This window comes from Botryllus schlosseri, chromosome 4 (genome assembly GCF_051294905.1).
Source record: "Botryllus schlosseri isolate E-star chromosome 4, Bs_hap1, whole genome shotgun sequence".
In the NCBI taxonomy this organism is placed as follows: Eukaryota; Metazoa; Chordata; class Ascidiacea; order Stolidobranchia; family Styelidae; genus Botryllus; species Botryllus schlosseri.
In genome coordinates, this window is record NC_137239.1 from 27,512,498 (window position 1) to 27,537,093 (window position 24,596).

The following is a 24,596-nucleotide window of genomic DNA, read 5'->3' on the forward strand; positions in this document are numbered from 1 at the left end:
GCATTAGATGCAATTACCAATGTTATAAACAAAATATCCTACAGTCAACTCCCCTTGATTCGGGCACCAGGTAACCCGGAAAAACGCTCTATTCGGTCAAAAAGCTTGGGAAGGGAACAAAAGTAAACATTGCACGTTAAAAAAACTCAAGTTAATTCGGACAATTCCCTGCTGAATTCGGACAGAGGCTTCCAATTCTTGTCGTTAGGTTATGACTAGGGCAAGTTTTTATTGCAGTCAAATCCGTGGAAAGTATGTCAAAAGTTTGTCATTTGTCAAAAAAGTTACAGTAAAAAGTTGCATTTATTTTTCACAGAAGTTGCACTGAAAAGGTGTATTTACGGAAAAGTTTCTTGAATTTATTGGGGTATGAGACACTCGAATCGATCCGCATCCAAGGCACTGTAGCAAAACTCAACGTTGGCGACTTCAGCAAATTTAATAGCCTGACAAAATTGACCCAGTGAAAATAAAATTTTCAGCGGTCTAGCCTGAATGTACGTCAAATCCGAAAGTACCTCAAATTTAATCGAAAGTATAATAATCAAGCGATCTATTTACATATGGTGCCAAATATTTCAAGTAAAACGTTAGTTGAATGAAAATTCAAATGTTATGACACAATAAGCAGTACACTTGCACAGCGAAAAATGCTTGTATTCGCATCGAAATGGTGGTACTCGAAAACAATACCTAACTTATAATTATAGATCCATACGTGCATACTGCCCCACGTCCCTACGTGCATCATTTGGATTAAAATGTTGTGTTTGATGCATACCGAGGTGTAAGTCAGACGCAGCTTCTGAACGAGGATCGATGCAGTAACAGTCGACAATGAACTCATAGGCCGTGCCAGTTCCGTATTCGCTTTTACTTCGGTACAATTGCGTCCATATTGTAGAACGGAATTGTGCAGAAAAGTTAGGTAGAAAAAGTGACATTGATCACTGAAGTAAACGTAAAAAAATAATTACGATTCATTGACAGTCCGGCAGTTAGCTGCGTCCGTGGGGACATCGAAAATTACTAGTTTCGCCCTATTTGCGTGTGTTACATAGTATTCGAGTATACAGTATTTGTTTAATCGTTTGGTATCGAAATATTGTTCGATACAACTAACCTGAAGGTGTAGGTCTTGTTCGTTTTACGCGATCAGTGCCAATTACTGCAGTATAGCGGAGCTGCAATAATATATTACGCAACCGGCTATGTTCAATAGGGATGGTGTGAACCTCTGAAAGGTTCAGGTTCGTGTGAACGCGAACTGTTTTGAAAGGTTCTGTGTGAACACGAACGTGAACCTCATGACGTCACGTGACGTCATATTGCTAATTCCAACCCTTTCGACGAAGTAATAGCCTGTTTTAATGTACACGATACCTAGCGACAACGCGGGCCACATAATGTCACGATGCTGAAGTACATATTGATGTTTTTAACGTCGCCTGAAGTATCAACTGGGGCAATCAAATGGTATAATAATCCGCTAAAATCAATATCTTCCGTCTCGTTGCCAACAATTTCAAAAAGGACTTTCAAGGGAATATAAGCTTACGCCTTAACGGTCTAGGCCAGATCGGACATTGTATTCGGCGTCCGAGTATTGCTACGTTGATTAATTGAACAGAGTGTAAATCGGGTTTCTATTCTCGCTATCGATATTACCCCATTACCAAGTTATACCGCAGTAGCCAACACCCCGATCGCACGGATTTAGTTTTTATGATACAATAAACATGTGCAAGCAGGATTGACCCCGTACGCCTGCTAGATATTTTACATGAGACAACGATATCAATTTCACTGATTGGTTGAATAAATATCATTCGCTGACTACCTACATCCTACATGCAGTGTATTTCGCTCTTGATGTTTTGTGATTGCGGGTCACGCTCACAGCAGAGAGTCAATAAATATTCACAAACGGAAAGCTGGATATTTCGAGCAAACTTTTGTAGCGAAGCAAGTAAAATTTTTGAGATTTTCAAGGTGCACTGTAAAAAATCTGGTAGATTTACTGGGAAATCTCTGTAAATTTTACCACAAATTACCGGTCGCAGCCAATTACTGTGCGTAGCTTGTCATTTTACATTTTGATATGTAATATTACCTTAATATAGCTGTAAAGTAAGTTACCAGAATTTCTTCGCAAAATTACTGACAGTTACTCGTTACTGCAGTTTACCGGGCTATTGGCAAAATTGATTAGCTTCAAAATCGCTGCAGCCAATGTATACGTAGAACTGAATGTTACTGATATCTCATTCTATAGAGGTGATTTGACCTGATTGAACCTCGTTTGCGAGACTGGGGTCTGTCATACCGAAATTGTTGGCCCTAGTATCAATTTAAGCTTAGTAGGGTACAAGAAATAACTGACGATCGTAGCTAATGTGGTACACCGTAGCCATATTATATTATAAGGCAAAGGCTGTACGGCCAGTCTCGCTGGTTACATTCGTTGTCACGGATAAGGCTGATAAGTTAGAAAATTAGTTCAGGATGTATAATATTGCTCGGGGAAACTAGAAATATCAGCACCGCATGCTCAGCTAACCATTTGTTAATGGCGGACAAGGCGACCTGTAATAGGTTACATTAGGTGACTGCTTTTTCTGAGATTCGTAGTAAACAACCAACGCACAACTGTGACATCACAAGCAGCGTCTGGTTAGGTAAGTACAGTAAGTAGAGAACAACACATGGAATATACATCAATTTATACGAAATTAGATGAAAAAAGGGACTATATGCAATGATAAATGTTTCTGTATGGAAAAAACGACCCAGATCAAACATTATAACGTGGCCAGTAAATATTATTGGTGTTATGTGTCAGCGGATGAATACCATTTATTTCGAAATCGTTCGAGTGTCGTCTGGCCAGTGGCCATTAGTGAGATTTGAGCAAAGGGTGGAGCGAAGCTTGTGCTTGAAGAAAGTGAACACGATCGTTGAAGATTCCTAGGAATGCTGAATGGCATACGCATCTTAAAAGGTAATACAGTACTACATAGTATTTGTTACCGTGAATATCTGACTCTGCACACCAGCCCTCGATGACTTAGATTTCATGATTGATATATTTCATTCGCCGCATTCTCTGTTCTATTTTGGGATATTTGTCGACTTATATAGTGACCACATACTCCGCTGCGGAGGAGTTGAAACTGTTGGCTTGGTAATGTCATTTTCGGGCCATAGCATAGATATGTTTTCATCCACTGCTGGATTTGTTTGCCACACATGCCACCTTAAATTAGGAACCTTTTGCTTCAATACAGAGATAAAGTCATGAATCTCTGCTATGTCATGTAAAAGGCGGAGCCGTCATCACACAATGTGCCAGTACCGGTACTTCAAAACATGTTATATTTTTGTTAGCCTATTTGTCTTAGTCTTTATAATGTCATGTCCACTGTCCAGGTTAGGAACTTTGCTTTATATAGCTACTTACGCACGAATTCTTTTTAGTGGAACTGCAAGATACTACTTACACAGAAGGAATGAGAACGAGAAAAAGAAACAATTGGAAGTTTGGCCGGTGGTGGAATTAATTCACGTTTTCTTGAGACCACTCGTGTTACTACATGTCTCCCAAAGAAGGATTAGTCCTCCAGCAGCAATATTTTTCCATCGATAACCCCTTCATCGTGATATCATGAATGAATATACAGTTTATTCCAATGTCGTTTTGTGGATGTGAAGAAAATGTTGCGATATTTTTGCATCGGGTTGCTTTGCGATAGGTATGGATGTACGTGAATTTACAAGCTGGTATGTAATCCTGATTTACAGGAACAGCATGTAGGTAGGTAGGCGGTAAAATGACAGTCTCGATCGCAAATGTACAGGAGAACATGTAGATTAGATATACCGGAGGTGACTGTAACATTACAGTCTGGCGTGTAAAGTGAGGTTACCGGACGAGTGTAAGTTAAATTTACATTGACTAACGGTAATGTTAGATTACCACGAAATGTCTGGCTACCGTGCTTCCAAACATTTCGCGGTAAATCGAGGTTTTTATTTTTTACAGTGTGCAATGTGCATGCTCGTTTAGTGTTGGATTTTCTATGCTGCCAACGCCATGCACAGAGTGGCCCGCAGTTGAAATGCAGTCATTTTTAACGAAAGACGTTATAATGAAGTGAAAATTGTAATTTATGAAAAAGATTCACAGTGCAGAACCTACCAAGGTTCGTTTGTGAACGTGAACCTCTAAATTTCTGAGGTTCACACACAGAACGCGAACGTGAACCGCACGTTCACACCATCCCTAATGTTCAATACGTTGCCTGCCTTTAGGCATGTTTTGACGAGTCATGTTTTTAGTTAATCAGTTTGGATGTTTTAGTGAATCAGTTTAATTCAACTGTCCTTTATTTGCGTTCCGTTATTTTCCTCGACACCTCTTAATTGTTCTGTTTGGTTGATGCTTGGTTAATTATTGCGCCGTCCGTTCTCGTTAACCTTTATATTGCTCTGATGCTGTTTTCTCTTTCTCTATTTCGACTGCTATCGGACAAGCAAGCAATCTTGCGAATCTCGCCATTTTAACGCATCTATATTCTGAACAAGCTATTCCGTATTGTATGTTTTGGACTGCTTGTGTTTGAAACAGAAGAGATTTGAGATACGCAACGCTTGCTTAGTACCCATTGCCAGATTTAGTGTGCAGCAGACAGGATCCCGACACCTGATAAAGCGCCACTCATTGACTTCAGTGCCGCGTCGGAACAATTCGCAAGAAGCCCATTAAGCCGATATCTTCGATACGCTCTTCAATTCAGGCGCCGCATGGTATTAGTCTACATTCAAGACTCTGCTGCCCTACGAAGATCTATCGATTCTGCTTGGCACTAAATCTGCTATCCCCGAAAGGACACAAAGACCACCCGAAGCATTTTCATCAATGTAAGGAGCGTTGTTCTGTCACTCGCTGTGGGAAACCCCACCACAAATTGTTACACGTTTCTGCGGAACCATTGATTGACGCTAAGTGTATGGTATCAACTGTTGATGTTTCCACCCCTGCGTTTCGGGATTTCCACATAGACACAATATTGCCTACTGCTTTGGGACGAATCCACCACAGAGGTGAAGTTAAAACAGCTGCGTCAAAGGACGTTTCGTTGAAACCTGATCCATGGATTTCGTTGAACGACAAGTTAGAAAGATTAGCTGATAGAAGAATCTGTTGACAGATCATAGTCGGTCAAGTGGAGGAGTGTTTTGACGAGTCATGTTTTTAGTTAATCAGTTTGGATGTTTTAGTGAATCAGTTTAATTCAACTGTCCTTTATTTGCGTTCCGTTATTTTCCTCGACACCTCTTAATTGTTCTGTTTGGTTGATGCTTGGTTAATTATTGCGCCGTCCGTTCTCGTTAACCTTTATATTGCTCTGATGCTGTTTTTTTCTTTCTCTATTTCGACTGCTATCGGACAAGCAAGCAATCTTGCGAATCTCGCCATTTTAACGCATCTATATTCTGAACAAGCTATTCCGTATTGTATGTTTTGGACTGCTTGTGTTTGAAACAGAAGAGATTTGAGATACGCAACGCTTGCTTAGTACCCATTGCCAGATTTAATGTGCAGCAGACAGGATCCCGACACCTGATAAAGTGTCACTCATTGAATTCAGTGCCGCGTCGGAACAAGGCATGACCTTGAAACGAACTATATTTATCTTCCGCTTAATTAGTCCAAAAGTTAGCGGAAGTAAACTGTCCAAATTACTCTTGAGTGTGGGCTGTAGATTGTGAATTCTGTGAATAGAAAATTGATAGTCAGTTATGTGAATACCGCTGAGCTCTTCGGATCCTTCTCCAATGATACGTTCGCTATAGGGTATAACGCGTGTATTACGTCCGCTATGATCATGCCACGGCTTACAGAATTAGGTCATACAATTTCGAACGATCTTTAAACGTCGTGAGACTTTGCGATATTGAATCCAATACTGGGCTTTCAGCGTAATACATGTTTATCAAACAAAATTCGAATTTAAAATATACGGGATAAGATCACGTCTGTCCTTCCTCTCAAACCATATTTGGTGCAATCACATCGCGACACAAGATAAAATTCAAGTCTTCATTGTATAAGGCTACAGATACGTGGCAGTATCGCACTTGACTATACATAAAGCAGTGGTTTTCAACCGCCGGTCGAATTTATTTCGATTGTTATTATCTTTTGCAAATTGCTAGAGATTGAAGGCTCGTCTTATAACTAACATAAATTAAATAGAAACAAGTTATGAATCGATTTGGAAATGTAGAACGCTTTCCGTGGTGACACAGAGCTCATGGTATATTTCCGAATTATCCTACGTTACAATGATCCAAGCGTTGTATCAAATTGTTTTTAAAAATGACCATCAGCTCGATCGTCCCGGCCGTCCAAACTTGGAAAACTTAAAGCGAAATGCCCGTGATCTAATTCTAATCTAAATTGGGAAATGTTTCTTTGCTCTAAATTCGAATCTAATTTGTGAATTTTTTGTGTGCTCCAATTTTAATTCAAATCTATTTCCTGGTTTTCCTGTACAATGTACGTGCAACAACAACAACAACAGATATCAATATCCTGCAGGTTTCAACGAGATAGGGGGATATAGTGAGCTGCAATCAAAATACATGAACGCAATACCAGAAACAACACGGCTTGCGATAGAGCGGGGAAACGTAACGGTGTGTGGAATGCCGAGAGACGACTCGTTTCATATGCTGCGACACCCGATCGATTCCGACATACCAGGACCGGCAATTTTCGTGGCTATGTTTTTCATGGGGTCGTGGTACTGGTGCACGGATCAGGTAAAAAGAACGATGTTCGCCATTTGTACAGAATTTATTGATTTCTAATTCTGCGACCTGAAATAACCAAAATAAACCCGAAACCAGACAATCACAAAGGCACCTGCAGCGAAACCGAGTAGCATTAAAACATATAATCCAAAATCTCCGACTATAAAGACCTCGTTTGCGTAATTTGTATAGGTACGTCCTAAATTGCGTAAATTATGTGCTTACCAACCAGTGGGTCGCGACCTATCGGTGGCCGTGAAGCTATTTCAAGTGAGTCGCGAAGCCTTCTTAAATGTTACAGTAAATATGTGATAGACGTCTACTTTTGCTTGTTATGTTTGTTGCCAGCAATCTTCTAATAGATATTATAACAGTTTTACAGGTATAAATAATAATAAAAAATGGAATACTGACGATGTTACCTGTGGCGGTTGATCAAAAATAAGTTTACCTCTATTTTAGGTATTTCTAGATATTTTCCAAGTAGAAAAGTCGAGCCAATCAAGCCCAGAGTGAGACGTGATCTGATATTATCTGATAAGCAAGCTTCCTTTCGCATTACTATAGTAAATTACATGTGTATAAATATTTTCTTATTAATTTATTTTTCATTCGCTTGGTCACATCTATAATTGTGGGTCGCGCATTAAAACTTGCATTGAAGGCTGGTCGTGAATTGAAAAAGGCTGGGAGCTCTGGTTTAAATGCATACTGAATATACATGCATCGGCACATTGCATTGTCACAAAATTATCAATTATTCAAAAACAATCCGTCATTTCTACAAAAATGTGGGCTCCCGATGTGTGCGGATAAATTACATGCTTGTGATTCAACGACAAGAATTGTGTTACATTTCGCAGATTATCGTGCAACGAACACTTGCCGCCAACACAATACAAGACGCCAAAGGAGGTTGTGTGTTCGCAGCCCTTCTCAAAATATTCCCGATGTATATTATGGTTATGACCGGTAAGTATAGTAGTAATAGTGGTAGAAGTATATATCGTTGCTATGCTTTATACTCAGGGACAATAAAATGCACAGGTCCGTGGTGTAATCTCGTTAATTTGTGAAGAATGGTCCGCCTCTATAGTGAAAGTATGGAAACCACTGCATCGCTGTAGCATAAAAGTAGTAAACGCATGCGAACTGTACAGTTAGCTTGTCAGACAAATTATTCAGGGATAAGCTATCAGACAGTGGTTCTCAAACTGAGGGCGTGGAAGCATCTCAAGAGGGCGTGAAGACGCCTGAGAGAAATTAGGTTACTCGAACTCGGAATGAGTTTAGTATGTGCTCAAACTTCCAAATAACGGCAATGATCCGACTTATACTACGATTTTAAATGTCATATTTGCGTCGCACCATCCATATACCGACGCCAGATTGTCACCGATACCGAATATGTTCCTGAATTAGGAATAACTGATGAATGCGTGTCGTTGTCAATGATCCTGTTATGGTCTGGCTGTCAAATAGTCAAGCATCTGTGCAGGGTGCGCAGTAAGAAACAAATTTGTGTAGAAATAAAATATTTCTTTATGAGGTCATGCAATATACCATGTGTAAACATGCCCTTTGGATCTTAGAAATGTGCATTTAAATCGAAATGACTTGGAACGGAGCCGTGACATTGGTTTTTGATAAAGATTATCGCTGGATACGCCTGAGCCAAGCCCAAGTCAGGGAAAAAGGGTATTAGACACTAAAATCTCTAAAATATATATGTTTTGTGCTATGCCATTGCGCGTGATTGTTTTTGACAGTTTATTCTTCTGAAAAATTTTCTCGCTGCGCGCCATTTACCTCCAGCTGATAGTTACAGCTCTATGCATAGAACTGGATCCGAATTTCATATTCGAGGGGTCGCAACATCCATAATCTTAAATGTCAACAAACTATGCGTTGTGATTGTAAACATTCGTGTTGCTCGTTTCAACAGTTTTTTGATATGACGATAAGGAAGCGCGAAATTGTCCACTATCACCAAGGGTAGCGTTTCTAAAAAAGTTTCAGTACCACTGGTATAGAACACGTTTAATTTACATAAAGGTCTAGACTTTAATTTGTTACATAAAGCGTCAGCAGTTCTAGTCTATATAGGTTATAATTTGTGACTTTTACATTTTACTCTCCGATGTTATATTCACTATCGTATGGTACAAAGGCACGCGAAAGGGATTGTATATGTTGTTGTTATGTATTAAAAGATTCGATGCTTATCGCCTGACGGCCTTATTCACCACGGTCACAGATATTCGCATACATACATACATTGCATACAAATAAAGGAGTTCGTATGAAATATTGATAAAATATCAGAATGGAGTAGAGACACTCGGGACATAAATGGCTGTTGCACAATAACACAAATTGAACAATGAATATGTACGAACTGGCAATCGAATGTCAGAATAGTTAGTTTCGTTGTTTGTTGGTAAAACCAATTTCGTAGAATTTATGAGAGGCAACGCTAACTTTTGAATTGTGACATACGTATAGCAAATCACTGATATTTGATAGACCTCAAACGCTGCCTCCTTATGAACGCAATTTGCGTTATTTGTTCTCAGGAATGATCAGCAGAGTCTTATTCCCTGACGAAGTGGCGTGCACAGAACCGGACATCTGCGAACAAGTCTGTGGCAATCCGGTCGGCTGTTCGAACATCGCATATCCAAAGTTGGTGATCGAAATTCTGCCATCAGGTATAGGGTGTACCCAAGAACTAGAACCAGAATATGAAAGTGATATGTGGAGATCCATTCTCGTATCAGGATTTTGTCACGTAACGCCTAATAAATTTACTGCGAGGAGTATGACGTGTGAGCGTGACAGCTGATGTTCTCTATTACGTCGGTTCATCAAATATATTTCAATTTTATTCTCAATTGCAAAACGTAGGCAGAAGGCTTGTCGACGCAGACGCGGAAGATTCCACCCAGCTGTGAAATGCCGGGTGCCAGTGCAGGCCAGAGATTGACCTCACGCCCTTCAGATTTGACAACATAAAATCTGCTACAATATCCAATGATACAACCTTTCTCCAAAGCCTTGTCGTCATGATTCATGATTGACATATAGATGAAGGATTCTGCATGGCATCTAGTGTTACATTTAAAACAAATATAATTTACAACAAACATGTTTTTTCTAACCATGACGTCACGACTCCGCGATTGTGACATCACAAGGAATTGGTACTTTCAATTGAAAATGTAGGGTAAATATAGCTCCTTCGGCGAAACGGGCTTCCGACCACAGTCATAAACATACCAAAAATATCTTTAACCAGGACTACATCGTTATGCAGCATTTTTAGGTTCGGCGGTCATCATCATCAGAACACCCATTTCGTACCGATAACCTATATCTACTTGCTATAACTGTCCTACCGATGACAATTTCGAGGGTTCCAGCCACTCCATACCGTATATACGTCGACTATATTGGGTGCAAATCGTCCGCAGGCTCACACTATGTTTTTCGAAAGTGTTTACACAATTATGGCATGATTATACATTACAACGTTTAGAAAATACATTTTTTTAGAAAAGGCATTTGTTTAAAACACTGTTTAAAACACGTTATAAACAAAGTGTTTTAAAACACCGTTTGTTTTAAATGCAACCCGAATGGCACCAGCCGCACTCTGTGGTTGACTACGACTACGACTATGACTACGACCCGGGCAACTGGTGCATGGTAAAAACGTAGTAAGAGTCATCCAATAGTACACCTACAAAACAAGACCGTTAAGGTAATATATATCCCAAAAAGTTTAATTCCGATTCTTGACTTAATTCTGACAGCCTGGTGCATTACCAAATCTATCAATCTAAGTAACTAAACATAAGCGATATGCAGCCGTGTATACCGTCAGTGATTATACCTACCTCAGACTTACACCACAGTATCAAACAAACACAACATTATTATTCACATAATGCTTGGCATTTCGGGACGTATAGGGAGGTATGCACGCAGGCACGTCTGATTTATAATCGCGATATAATTGAGAGTTCGTGGTTGACCCGAACCAGAGTCTCTCGTGGGCTAGACATGGGCCTATTGGTGTGGCCCAAATTAGTCTGTATTGGCGCAGTGAAACGTTGTGGTTATTATTGGCTTGTGTCGAAGCAGTGCGTCTGAATGAGAAGTCCAGCTGTGTAGCCAATTCAATGTGGCATCCTTTTACGTTTGAATATGAATCTTACTAATAAAGGTTCATGAGCGTCACCCGATCTATACTATACTATACACGATTTATATCAATCATATATTATTACCCTATTTGAAGATACAGAGAACCTTTACGGCTGAGAAACCAACTGTGAAACGCGCGAGATGCTGTCTTTGTGACCAACAACATGTAGTGATTCATAATAGATTCCACAGGATTAGGGGTGTTACATACCATATTGATACGGCATCTCACCATTATAAAAATTATTCATCCTTATTTGACAACTGGCTATCAGGGGGCGTATTAGCAGGGGAAACAGGTGCCTTAATTCCTGCTCCAAAGTACCGTTACGACTGATCCGTGACGCCAATTCAATGTTAAAAAATGTTACCCGCCCCTTAAAACGCCCATCCTAAACTTTATTCATGACTACGCCTCTCTCCGATGTTGTAAAAAACCAGTGATTAAACTTGAGGCGCGGGGACTATTGTAAGCGCAAATTGATGCCTCTGAAAGATTCATTGGATTGTGTAATCCGTAGCAGATTGCTAGGAACGTAATTTCAAGGATAAAGTAAAACAGTCTTCGTCTAGCGGTGCAAAATAATATCCCTTGCAATATAACACATCATATATTATATAATGTGCGAGGATACAAGCTGTCCCATATATCAACTGAAGTTGTGAAGCGCATATACTATTCTAACTGATACATTGCGTGATATTGATGTTCCAACTGAGATTAAATCATAATTCCAGAGTTATGAAGTTGTATCTTCAATGATCAATGATCATTCGTCGATTTTCACAAGTGTCACGTGCTTTCCGAATAGCCCATAATCATAAAGTCGTTGCTATGGCATTTGACGTGCACCTCTGTAGGCCATCGTGATTTCAAACTCCAAGTCGTTGCGAATTGCCCACTGCTATGGTGGGTGAAACCTGATAAATAATAACAATGTATAGCCGCGAAGATTATAACCAATAGAAAGGGAAGTGCTTCTTGGAGGTACAGAAATCCAATATCCGATTGATCGGTACTTTATTGAAATAAACCCGAATATTTCCAACTGACACTTGTCAGGTCAATCCTCAAGAGAAGTGTCGAATGCACCCATGACTAGGGTCGCATTTAAAACAAAAATCAATCTAAAACAATCATGTTTAAAATGAGGTTCTTGTTTAAAACATATATTTTATTGTTTTTTAAGACATGACGTCACGAATATTCAATTAAAACGTCATAGTGGATGACATTGACAATTGACAATATAGGGTAAATATCAGGGATGGTGTGAACCTCTGAAAGGTTCAGGTTCGTGTGAACGCGAACCTTTTTGGAAGGTTCTGTGTGAACGCGGGCGTGAATCTCATGACGTCACGTGACGTCATATTGCTAATTCCAACCCTACACACATGATAACTAGCGACGACTCGAGCCCCATAATGCCACAATATACTGAAGCATATATTGACGTTTTAAACGTCGCCAAATGTATCAACTGGAGCAATCAAATGATATAATAATGCCGTAAAATCAATATCTTTCGTCGCTTGCCAACAATTTCGACGAGGACTTGCAACGGAATATAAGCTTACGCCTTAACGGTCTAGGCCAGACCGGACAATGTATTCAGCATCTGAGTATTGCTACGTTGATATTGAGCAGAGTGTAGAACGGGTTTCTATACTTGCTACCGATATTACCCCATTAACAAGATATACAGCACTAGTCAACACCACAATCGCACGGACTTGGTTTTTAAGATACAGTAAAAATATGAAGTCGAGATTGATCCCGTACACCTGCCAGATTTTTTACATTAGACAGCGATATCAATCTCGTTGATTGGTTGAATTTGAATAAGCATCATTCGATGACTACATGTAGTGTTTTTCGCTGTCGATGTTGTGTGATTGCGGGTCAAGCTCATAACGTAAAACGACAAGCTGGATATTTCGAGCAAACTTTTGTAACAAAGCAAGTTTGAGATTGTCAAGGAGCATGCTCGTTTAGTATTAATTTTTTTTATGCTGCCAGCGCCATGCATTAGTGGCCCGCAGTTGAAATGCAATAAATTTCAACCAAAGATGTTATAATGAAGTGAAAATTGTAATATATGAAAAAGATTCACAGTGCAGAACCTACCAAGGTTCGTTTGTAAACGTGAACCTCTAAATTTCTCAGGTTCACACACAGAACGCGAACGCGAACCTCACGTTCACACCATCCCTAGTAAATATAGCTCCTTGGACGAAAAATCTACGTACTATAGCTGTTGAACCGACTATTTTAGGGGTTCCAACCATCCCATATCGCATACGCCGGCTATATCGGTTGGTAATTGTCCTTAGGCTCATACAACATGTTTTTGGAAAGTACTTACACAATTAGGGCATGATTTTGCAACTATAGACAAAAACACAATGCTTTGAACATGTTTTAAACAATGTGTGTTTTAAACAACCATTTGTTTTAAATGCAATGCTACCCATGACCCACATATCCATCGGACCACCCCGTAATCCAATTGAATATGTCATTTTCAAAAGGGCTGCCGTATGTTTGTGGAGGTTGAGATTGTGGTTTGGTATTTTAGGGCTTCGGGGATTGATGATTGCCGCTATGCTTTCTGCTTTAATGAGCACGCTGACGTCGGTGTTCAATAGCACGGGCGCCATATTCACCCTGGATATATGGAAGAGGATAAGGAAGCAGGCAAGCGAGAGGGAACAGTTGATTGTAGGAAAGTAGGTTGCACAAACTACAACACGTTTGTGTGGTTCCTTCAATGCATATGCGATTCAGTTGCTTATCAAATTTTCGTACCACACGGCCGTTACTATTCAAGACCGTGGTTCTACACCATGGGGTCTCAAACACCTGGTCCGCGGGCCGCATGCCTGTACACTTTGCGCGGCCTGCGTCGAATTTTCGGATTATCAAGTATTTGACAATATTGAAGTGCCACATATCTTTTCGGGTTTGAAAAGTTCAAATTCACTCTAAAATTGCTCCGAAAAAATGAAACTGTTCATCAAACTTCATTATTACACCACTTTCAAACTCTACCATGCTGTGGAAGATCTGGTATTACGTCACATTGTCTATGCATGATGATCAAACATGACTCGTAGATTGTTCTTGACTGAAAATTGAGACATGGACTTAGATGCACTTCTCTGTGTACTGACTCGGTGACCAATGAAAATAGCTCGAGTTTACTCGGGTCCAACTTTAAAATTAGAAGAGGGGATGTGACTCGGAATGCCGTGACTTGGTTAGGCCTACTACTATGGAAGCTATAGATGCCAAATTATAACGCAGTAGCTTTTATGATGACATGGTGCATGTGTCCTCCCGCATGGTGTCTATACCTCACCATCATTGCCGTCTGTTTGTTGTGTATTTTTGTTGGATGAAAAAATATAGATTCCCCCTCTCTCTCTCTACCTCACAATGTTGGCAAATACTGATTATCTCTAGAAAATACATGTAACAACAATTTTATTGAGATTTTTATCAATGTTATTTTTTATTAGGCGTAAATTGATACAATAGGAAGTCAGATTTTCACGGAGTGTGTGGAATGTCAGTCTTCACGGTTGACTCGCTTTCAATCGGGCAAATTCATACCGTCAGATAAGGCCTGCTTGAAAAAACATTGAATACCCCTATTGATGTTGCATGCGGCCCGCGGCGTCATCAAAAACCAGGATATTGACCCGAAAGTACCATTGAGGTTGAGAACCACGTTCTAAACCTTTTAGACCAGGGGTCCGCAACTCGAAACGGGTCGCGGGCCACTTTTCTAATTTCGTGGAGGGCGCGTGCCGCATGTATTCAATATCGATATAAAATAGGACAAATAGTTACCACAAAGGAAATAATATTTGATTAAAAAATATCATGATCATCACCCTATTTTGAATTATGAGCTACGCAAGATACCTGACTACACTTTTCGGGAACCAAAGAATCGATATTATGGTTACCTTGACACTGTATTTGCAGGAAAAATATCGCTTCTCGTAAAGCTTGATCTTCGGCGGAAGCCATAAGTAGTTTGCTAAACGTCTTGCTCTAGGTGGCGTTGGACCATTGCAAGGCAAGGCAGTGCCCATCAGAATTGGAATGACTTGACTTGACTTGACTCGAGTAATTTGGCAAAAATGACTTGACTTGACTCGGCGTTTCAGAAATGAGGGACGACTTGTGACTCGGAGCTTACGCTTCATACGTCGAGTTCTAGATAAGTATTCGTTTTAGGGTATCGCCTAGTCTGATTTCAAAGACTATTCGAAGTCGTTTCGACACCTTCCTATTTTATCCTCGTATCGCAGTCCTGTGATGTTTTGAAATGATGAAATTGTTAATAAAGTGAAATGTGCATCATTCGGAAATCGTAACTCGAGCCACTCCAACACTGAAAAGGCACCAGTGTCACGACACCAATCGTAGTGGTTCGAATCCCGGTTCGGACCTACTTCTACGTGTCGGAGGCTTAACCGGGCTCCTCATCGCTGACCACACTGCATATGCAGCATCGTACGAAAAGCCCAGATGAAGCAAGTACAGTCGAGCTTACGAAAACCGGCTGCAAATGACTCTGACGAGGACGCGTGCGAGAGAGAGCGATGGACGTGGATGAGAGTGTGACTGGGAGTCGTCGACAAATATCGTACCACAAGTATAGATATCGGCGTAAATGACCTTATCGGCGATAGAGCCGAAAATTGTTCAATAAAATATAAATACAAACACTGAAAAGGCGTATTTTTACTGCTTCGAGTCGAGTTCTACTTCAACATCATATACGTATTGACTTTCAGGGCGACCGTTCTCGTGTTGATTGTCGTGTCAATACTATGGATTCCTGTGTTGACGGCGTCCGCGGGAGGGCAGATATTCATTTACCTAAACGTCGTTCTGACAGCAATTGGTCCGCCCGTCTTTGCGTTGTATCTGATCGGCATTTTATGGACTAGAGCTAACGAAACGGTAAGATCTCATGGATTTTATATTAATTCGCCATAGACGCATACGCTGAATAGCCTACGTCAACATGACCTCTAGACCAGACCCGGACAAAAGAGAAATGCCGATAATATAATTCTAATCTAATTTGTGAAATGTTTCAATGCTCTTAGTTTAATTATAATTTATTTTCTGGTTTTCCTCGATATGCTACGGGGGACTGTATAGTGCGAAACGAGCCAAGCTTGGAGTGGTAGTCTAGTCTTTGGCTGAAGAATTTCGCGATAAGTTGAAAATGTGAAAGATGTGGATGATTTCTGAAGCTATGTGGTACATCCTTTATGTCACAGGGCGCGTTTTGGGGATTAGTGGTCGGTTTCTCGTCTGGAATTTTGAGACTTGTATTGGAGTTCATTTATCCAGAACCGGCATGCGGCGAAGTAGGGACCAGACCCGCGATCATAGCCAAGTGAGTATTTTATACATTCTACTGCGCGGGGCGTGTATCGTCAAGCAATAATATAGTTTCACCATAGCATTCAAATAACCTTACCAATTTCCTATTTAAACCTTATCATATCTTCACTCCTTCAGGGTCAGCTACCTGTATTTGAGTGCAATTACATTCGGTATTAGTGCAGCTGTACTGATCACGATCAGTTTACTAACCGACCGTCCAAAAGAAGAACAGGTACGTATTTCAGGATATATCATGGAGCAAAATATAATGAATCCGATCAACATGTATACGATATTTTCAGCTGTACGGAACAACGTGGAGCACCATTAGATTGAGACCCGCGACAAAAACAACATCGCCTGTTACACAAGGTGCGAACATCAACCATGTACAGCCATTTGCTGACTTACGCTACTATACTATACTCATTAGCGCTCTATTCCAATCAAATCTATATTATGGGATTATATGCTGTGATGCTCCCAGTGCATGGCACGTATACCTCTCAGCAAAGTTCAGTCCCAATAAAGCTCCGGGGTATGAGAGCATCCCACGATTTCAGGAAATGTTTATGCTCTAAATAGAAATGATATGAGAAGTCCTAAAATTGTGAAGTTAGTGGATCTGTTCAAATAAAGGGACAACTCTGAATCAAATTTTCTGGGTCCCAATCATGGGAAGATTATTCTCAGCTCTCAATTTATGTGGGCCATACAATTTAGTTTTTACTGCAAATTTATTTTAAAAAGTGGTAATTCCTAAACTACTATATATCACATTGACGCATCGATTGCCGATATCTAGCACTTGCTTCTGATTGAAGACAAATTCTTTTTGTAGTGGAGAAAGCTGACACTGAAATGAACGTCTTCGTTGAAAACGGGACCACTGCCAATCACCCAAGCGATAAAAACGGTGATTATGAGTCATTCCTATTGTGAATTTAACATATTTTCACTGTCGAACCACAATTTCAACTAGGATATTTGGACTTGTCCAAAATCAACAGATTTATGCATGCATAGGGCATATATATTTGCGATTTTACAACTTATTAGCTGTACAAACCGCTTCTCTGTAAATTACAACGATCTTAACGCGCCAAGTGTAACGTATTGTAATGTATTCTGTTTACTTCAGAGTTCTCAGATTCCACGCACGAAGACACCTATCATTTGGACAATATCTACGAGAATCCCACGTGGAGAGGTCCATTGAACGCTTCGGCCATTGTCGTGATGGTTGTTATGGCTTTTCTTATTGGCTGCTATGCTTAAGCTTTCCCGAATTCGTCATATATATACGAGTAGACAGAATCTGTGTGCATGTATTTCAGTATCAATTATTTTACCTTACACTTGAAATTACCGTCGATATATATTTATTTAAATACGGTATGACATAGACCAGGGTCACGAATACGCGGTCTGCGAGGTCATATTTTGCGGCCCGCGACACGATTTGAGATTTCTCAAGAACGCTTAGTAAATCATTTTGATAATTTGACAATACTGTTGTTGTTCAAAATAAGCTATTTTTCTGTGTCCAACATCACTATTCCGTACTGGCTGACACGGCTTCGGCGATGGCATTCCATGGAGGAAGAATTAGCTGATATGAATGTGCAGTGCATATTGCCCTAACGTGCGATGGCCCAGACACTGCCAAAACCGAATATAGATAACTAACATACGGTAGTTTAGTTATCTATTGACCGCAACGCTTACAAAATGACTTGGGGGCTTCCCCGCAAGATCAAGCATTACGAAGAGATAGTTTTCCAGCTAGTATCCCGTCTAGCTACCGCCAATTTTAGTCATATATTGTGCGTAGCTCATAGTTCAAAATAGACTGAAAGTGACGATCTTGATATTTTGTGGTATCTGTATTTCTTTCACAAAATATTTCTTCTTTTGTGGCAAATATGCCATTCGCCCAGCATGTTAGAGAGCGTAGTTTCAAAAACGTGTTTGTGTGACTCTGTGGCGTATTTTATCTCTATATTGCATTCGTGCCGCCGCGGTCTCTACGAATTTTGAAAAGTGGCCCACGACCCTTTTTGAGTTGGCGACCCCTGAGATAGACAATCGTATTTATATGTATGATTGAATTTATGCGACACTGTTGAACATTGTTCAATGGGTCATTTTCAGATACAAGTGCAGTATGTTCGGGATTGTATGTTATGTGCAAAGCAATAGCAGTTTCAGGCTTAATTTCACAGTCTATACTAGCTGGGGATGGTGTGAACGCGAGGTTCACGTTGACGTTCTGAGTGTTAACCTCCGAAATTTTTTTCTTCATATATTACAATTTTCACTCCATTACAAAATCTTTGGTTGAAATTTATTACATTTCAACTGCGGGCCACTATATGCATGGCACTGGCAGCATAAAAAATCAGCACTAGACGAGTATGCATATGCAACTTGACAATCTCAAAATTTTTTCTTGCTTTAACTTGCTTCGTTACGAAAAGTTTTCTCGAAGTATCCATCTTTCCGTTTGTGAATATTTAATGACTCTCTGCTATGAGCTTGACCTCCAATCACACATCATCAAGAGCAAAATACACTACATGTAGGTATTCAGTGAATGATGCTTATTAAACCAATCAATGAAATTGATATCGTTGTCTGGTGCAGACAATCTATCAGGCTAACGGGGTCAATCTTGATATCATATGTTTATTGTATCATAAAGACAAATCCGTGCGATTGGGGTGTTGGCTACTGCTGTATAACTATTGTTAATGGGGTAAAATCGGTAGCCAGTATAGAAACCCGTTTTAAATCTGTTCAATATCAACGTAGCAATACTCAGACGCCGAATACAGAGTCCGGGCTGGCCTAGACCATTAAGACGTAATCAAGTCCTGGTCGAAATTGTTGGCAAAGCGACGGGAGATATTGATTTTATGGGATTATTATATCATTTGATTGCCCCAGTTGATACATTTGGCGACTTTTAAAACGTCAATATGCAGTTCACCATTGTGGCATTATGTGGCCCGAGCCGTCGCTAGGTAACGTGTACGACTGTACGTACATTATTATAAGCTATCAATTCACTGAAATATAGGGTTTGAATTAACAATACGACGTCATGAGGTTCATGTTCGTGTTCACACAGAGCCTTTCAAAAAGGTTCGCGTTCACACGAACCTGAACCTTTCAGGGGTTCACACACACCATCCATAATCGCCATATATTTTGCATTCTCTCTGGTCGAGTAAAGAATACATCGCCCACGCATATTGTACTTTTTGGATTCCAATAACTCCACTGTAGTTAGTTTTGTGGTAAACGCTAAAATCAGCCAAAAAATTGGTTGGTGAGACAACCATAACCCCTTACACCAGTGGATTTTCAAAATTTCGAAGAAATCTCTCGCGGCACTCCTGCGAGACGTAAATGGCACACTAGTGTGCCGCGGCACACCGGTTGATAACTAGGGATGGTGTGAACCTCTGAAAGGTTCAGGTTCGTGTGAACGCGAACCTTTTTGAAAGGTTCTGTGTGAACACGAACGTGAACCTCGTGACGTCACGTGATGTCATATTGCTAATTCCAACCCTTTCTTTCAATGAAGTGATGCCTAATATACCCTATATTAATGTACACGATACCTAGCGAAGATTCGGCCCACATAATGCCACAATGCTGAAGTACATATCGGCGTTTTAAACGTCGCTAAATGTATCAACGGCGGTAATCAAAGGACATAATAATTGCATAAAATCAGTACATTCCGTCGCTTTGCCAACAATTTCGACGAGGACTTACCAAGGAATATAAGCTTACGCCTTAACGGTCTTAGCCAGACCGGACAATGTGTTCGGAGTCTGAGTATTGCTACATTGATATTGAGCAGAGTGTACAACGGGTTTCTATACTCGCTACCGATACCACAAACAACAAGTTATGCAGCAGTAGCACGCACCGTAATCGCACGGATTTGGTTTTAATGATACAGTAAAGATATGAAGTCAAGATTGACCCAGTACGACCGTTCGATTTTTTACATCAGAAGACGATATCAATGTCATTGATTGGTTGACTAAGCATCATTCGCTGACTATGCGTATATCGATTGCGGGTCAGGCTCACAGCAGAGAGTCACTAAATATTCACAAACGGAAAGCTGGATATTCCGAGAAAATTTTTGCAACAAAGCAAGTAAAACTTTTAAGGTTGTCGAGGTGCATGGTGCATGCTCGTTTAGTGTAGATTTTTTATGCTGCCAGCACCATGCATGGAGTGGCCCGCAGTTGAAATGCAATAAATTTGAGCCAAAGATCTTATAATGGAGTGAAAATTACAATTTACCAAAAGGTTCACAGTGCAGAACCTACCAAGGTTCTGTTGTGAACGCGAACCTCTAAATTTCCGAGGTTCACACACAGAACGCGAACGTGAACCTCACGTTCACACCATCCCTATTGATAACCTCTGGGCTTAGCCTACACCCTGATCTAACCTATCCGACAGTCAAGTCTAACCGAACCCGTTTCTTCTTTAACTTGACTTAACTATCGACAGCATAACCTTAGTGTCCTATAGTATGACATTATAACAACGAAAATATATGATTAATAAATGACATCGTCGCAATATCTCATTGCCATCACATATTGATTTCCTAGTTCTAGTCAATTTATACCAACTCACCGATCATTGCTTGGCAGTTGGCAGAGATGAGCGGATTTGAAATTTCTATGTCCTAATCCAATCCAAATCCGAACCTTCAAATCCAAATCCTAATCCAGAACTTTTTCATATTCAAGTCCATGTCCAATCCTAATCCGATTCCAACTGGAAATTCAGAAAAAATACCAATTTATGCAATGGAGGGATTCGAAAATTTTCTTTTACAACCAACGATTCACTTGATTCAAGATAACTTAGTAACCATAAGTACATTAATAACTGATCTGAATAAAGTTTTGTCGCCATTCGCCACACGACATTTCAATCTTCCAGAAAATAGATAAATCCAATCCAAATCCTAATCCGTTCTGAAAAAGATGTCTAATCCAAATCCAATCCAAATCCGACAAAATTTCACAAATCCTGTTTTTTCAAAACCTAATCCTAATCCATGCTCACCTCTGGCAGTTGGCACACCAATCATAGCCCATCTAGCCATCTTGTAAACAGAGTGCTACATCCAACACTTGGTGACGCTGTAATCAAATGAGGGCTAATAACTAGCACTATTGTTATTTTTATACGGTATTACAGCGACGCTTATCGCCGTTTAGGCCTTGCGCGTCTCAACACAGATATTGGTGCAGCTCAGCATCTTCAACTTCATGCGGTGCAGTATCTTTCTCATATTCGTACTCATTGGACGACTCTCAATCACGCGCATTCACTCTCCAGACATCTCTTCTTGCATGGGCCCGTCTTCGGGTCTCGGCTGTCGACATTTTTTTGAGAGAGCGCGGCTTAATCTGTTTCTGGGCTTTTCAGTACACTGTCAGTTGAGCGGGCTCACAGTACCGTTCCTGGGCTAGTCTATAAAAGAGTCAGTGGAAAATTTGGACTCATGATTCTCTTGGAATGTTACCTAAATGCTCTGTTGACTTTTTCGGTTATTTGTAACAGAATCTGTATACTTGTTAGCGTATTCTGTGTGCCGATACTATACTGCTGTACTACGCCGTCTGCGTTTGTTTTTGTCATCACAGAACCTAAATATTCACTGAATTTCTAACACTTATTTCCTCATTATTGTTACTGTATGTCTGGTATGTATTTCGTTTTGATGAAAATGAATACCTGGAATAACTTCTAGTAGATTTGCCTTCCAGAAAGATAGTCGAATGTTGACTGTTGTAATAGCGTGCAGTTTCAATGCGGGGGTAGAATCTGGCGGTGCGTCTTTGCAATTTCTATTTCCAATTGCTCTGATTCAAGAAAGATTGATCAAATATTTCAAGTCAACTGTAGAATTCCGCTGTACTACAGTGGTTCCCAACGTGTGCGATATCGCCCCCTAGTGGGCGACTTTGAGAAACGAGTGATGAAACTACCAAAGTGGGCGATAAGGAGCGTCATTTTGATAATTCCAAACCTACATTTCAGTGAAGGGATAGCTTATAATAAAGAACACTTTACCTAGCGACGGCTCGGGTCACATAATGCCACAATGTTGAACTGCATATTGACGTTTTAAACGTCGCCAAATGTATCAACTGGGCCAATCAAAAGATATAATAATCCCATAAAATCAATATCTCCCGTCGCTTTGCCAAGAATTTCGATCATGACTTCGTTACGTCTTAATGGTCTAGGCCAGCCCGGACAATGTATTTGGCGTCTGAGTATATTGCTACATTGATATTGAGCAGAGTGTAAAACGGGTTTCTATATACTTGCTACCCAATTAGCAAGTTATACAGCAGTAGCCAACATACAAATCACACGGATTCGGTCTTTATGATACAATAAACACATGAAATCAAGATTGACCCTGTACGCCTGCTAGATTTTTTACATCAGACAACGCTATCAATTTCATTGATTGGTTGAATAAGCATCATTCGCTGACTACCTGCAGGTAGCGTACTTCGCTCTTGTTGTGTGATTGCAGGTCAAGCTCACAACAGAGAATCACTAAATATTCGAACAAACCTTTGTAACAAAGCAACTAAAATTTTTGAGATTGTCATGGTGCGTGCTCGTTTATTGTTGATTTTATTATGCGGCCAGCACCATGCATATTGTGATCCGCATTTGAAATGCAATAAATTTCAACCAAAGATCTAATGAATTGAAAATTGTAACATATGAAAAAAGGGTTAACAGTGCAGAACCTACCAAGGCTCGTTCGTGAACGCGAACTTCTAACAGACTGCGAACGTGAACCTCACGTTCACACCATCCCTACTTTCTACCCGAGAATGTAGGAAAGTATTTTTCGTTGTACTAAAACATATTTTATTTATTTCTACCATAATACGTGATGTAACTACTGGAATTCTTCATACGGCCATATTTCGTTGAAAAAAAATTTTCATGTAAAAATTTGTCAGTTTTTGAGTCAAAAAAGTTTTTTTAGGCCAAACTACTTCGTAAGGACAGACAGTTCCAACCAGAAATGAAGATAAGTAGTACAATTCTAACATTATGTGGGAAAACATCTAATTTGCATACGTTAGGTCAAAATTTGGTCAAAATTAAGTTTTTTGAGGTAAAAAAATGTCAAAATTTTGATTTTTAGGTCAACATCTTCGGTTTTATGGAAAAAAAAACGACCTAGTAATCAATAAGCCAAATTGAGGGTGGCGGAACATTTTCATATCGCAATTTGGAGTCGCGACCATAGAAAGTTTGGGAACCCTTTGATAGTGCCTATCAACCGCATTCCTGGTAATTCCTTATGCTACTCTTGAAATGTTTTTGCTTCCCCCGGGTATAGACCACCATTTTATTCATTGCGCCATTTAAAAAATGTTATTTATACTGTATATGTTATCTAACCACGGAACTTTAGATGCAATACGATGTCGCAAACATATAATACTCCATAATTAATGAATTGAACCGCGTTGCGATATGCCATCCGCACCTAAGTATGCTACGGGGGAGTGGCTTTATGACAAAACCGTCGGGGAAATCCTTTCGGCGACCCGAGACCGTTATGCTTCCACCAGGGTAATGTCAAATTGTGGATCACTCCAGAAAAGACTTGATTGAAATTCCATCAATTATGTAGTTGCAACCTCACGACAAAAGAATTCTGACAGGACCTTTCTAGAAAAATACCGTTTGCGCGTTTGTGGGTTGATGGTAAATTAAACATTTATTGCTGCTTCTGGAGTAGGCCTATGCAAAGTTTGGTAATCTTAATATGGGAATGTTAGGAGATTTTTGCGTCAGAATTGTAAATTGTCAGTCCCTTTTGCTTTGTAGAAGTCAAGACATCATGGTACGTAAACATTATGGGCACCGGCTTACAACATAGAAGGTAACCCTTGTACCCTCATAATTTGAATCGTGTCAGAAGTGTACTTTCTGTAGCACGGGGCGACACACGGCTAATGACGGGATTTTGAGAGGATCGCATACAGTTTCTGGTGTTACATGATAATATGGCCCGCGTCTATAGACATTTGCGAGCAAACATTTCCGACCATACACATTT

The 24,596-nt window shown here is 40.1% G+C and overlaps 1 protein-coding gene and 2 long non-coding RNA genes across 3 annotated transcripts in view; all 3 read left to right on the forward strand.

The window, feature by feature from the left end:
• LOC145437671 (sodium/mannose cotransporter SLC5A10-like) overlaps positions 1 to 18,618 on the forward strand; it is a 40,966-nt gene extending 22,348 nt beyond the window's left edge. Inside the window, exons 6-15 of the mRNA XM_080314955.1 lie at positions 6,605 to 6,828; positions 7,683 to 7,791; positions 9,396 to 9,530; positions 13,608 to 13,758; positions 15,841 to 16,009; positions 16,336 to 16,454; positions 16,580 to 16,676; positions 16,747 to 16,816; positions 17,286 to 17,360; positions 17,586 to 18,618. Coding sequence (XP_080171081.1) covers positions 6,605 to 6,828; positions 7,683 to 7,791; positions 9,396 to 9,530; positions 13,608 to 13,758; positions 15,841 to 16,009; positions 16,336 to 16,454; positions 16,580 to 16,676; positions 16,747 to 16,816; positions 17,286 to 17,360; positions 17,586 to 17,722 — 1,286 coding nt within the window. The 3' untranslated portion in view covers positions 17,723 to 18,618. The remainder of the gene's footprint in view (positions 1 to 6,604; positions 6,829 to 7,682; positions 7,792 to 9,395; positions 9,531 to 13,607; positions 13,759 to 15,840; positions 16,010 to 16,335; positions 16,455 to 16,579; positions 16,677 to 16,746; positions 16,817 to 17,285; positions 17,361 to 17,585) is intronic.
• LOC145438386 (uncharacterized) overlaps positions 1 to 24,596 on the forward strand; it is a 226,414-nt gene that overhangs the window by 88,800 nt on the left and 113,018 nt on the right. The window lies entirely within an intron of this gene.
• On the forward strand, positions 2,273 to 3,525 carry LOC145437674 (uncharacterized). The gene is made up of 2 exons (XR_013914711.1): positions 2,273 to 3,001; positions 3,478 to 3,525. It is a non-coding gene; the product is annotated as an uncharacterized LOC145437674 (long non-coding RNA).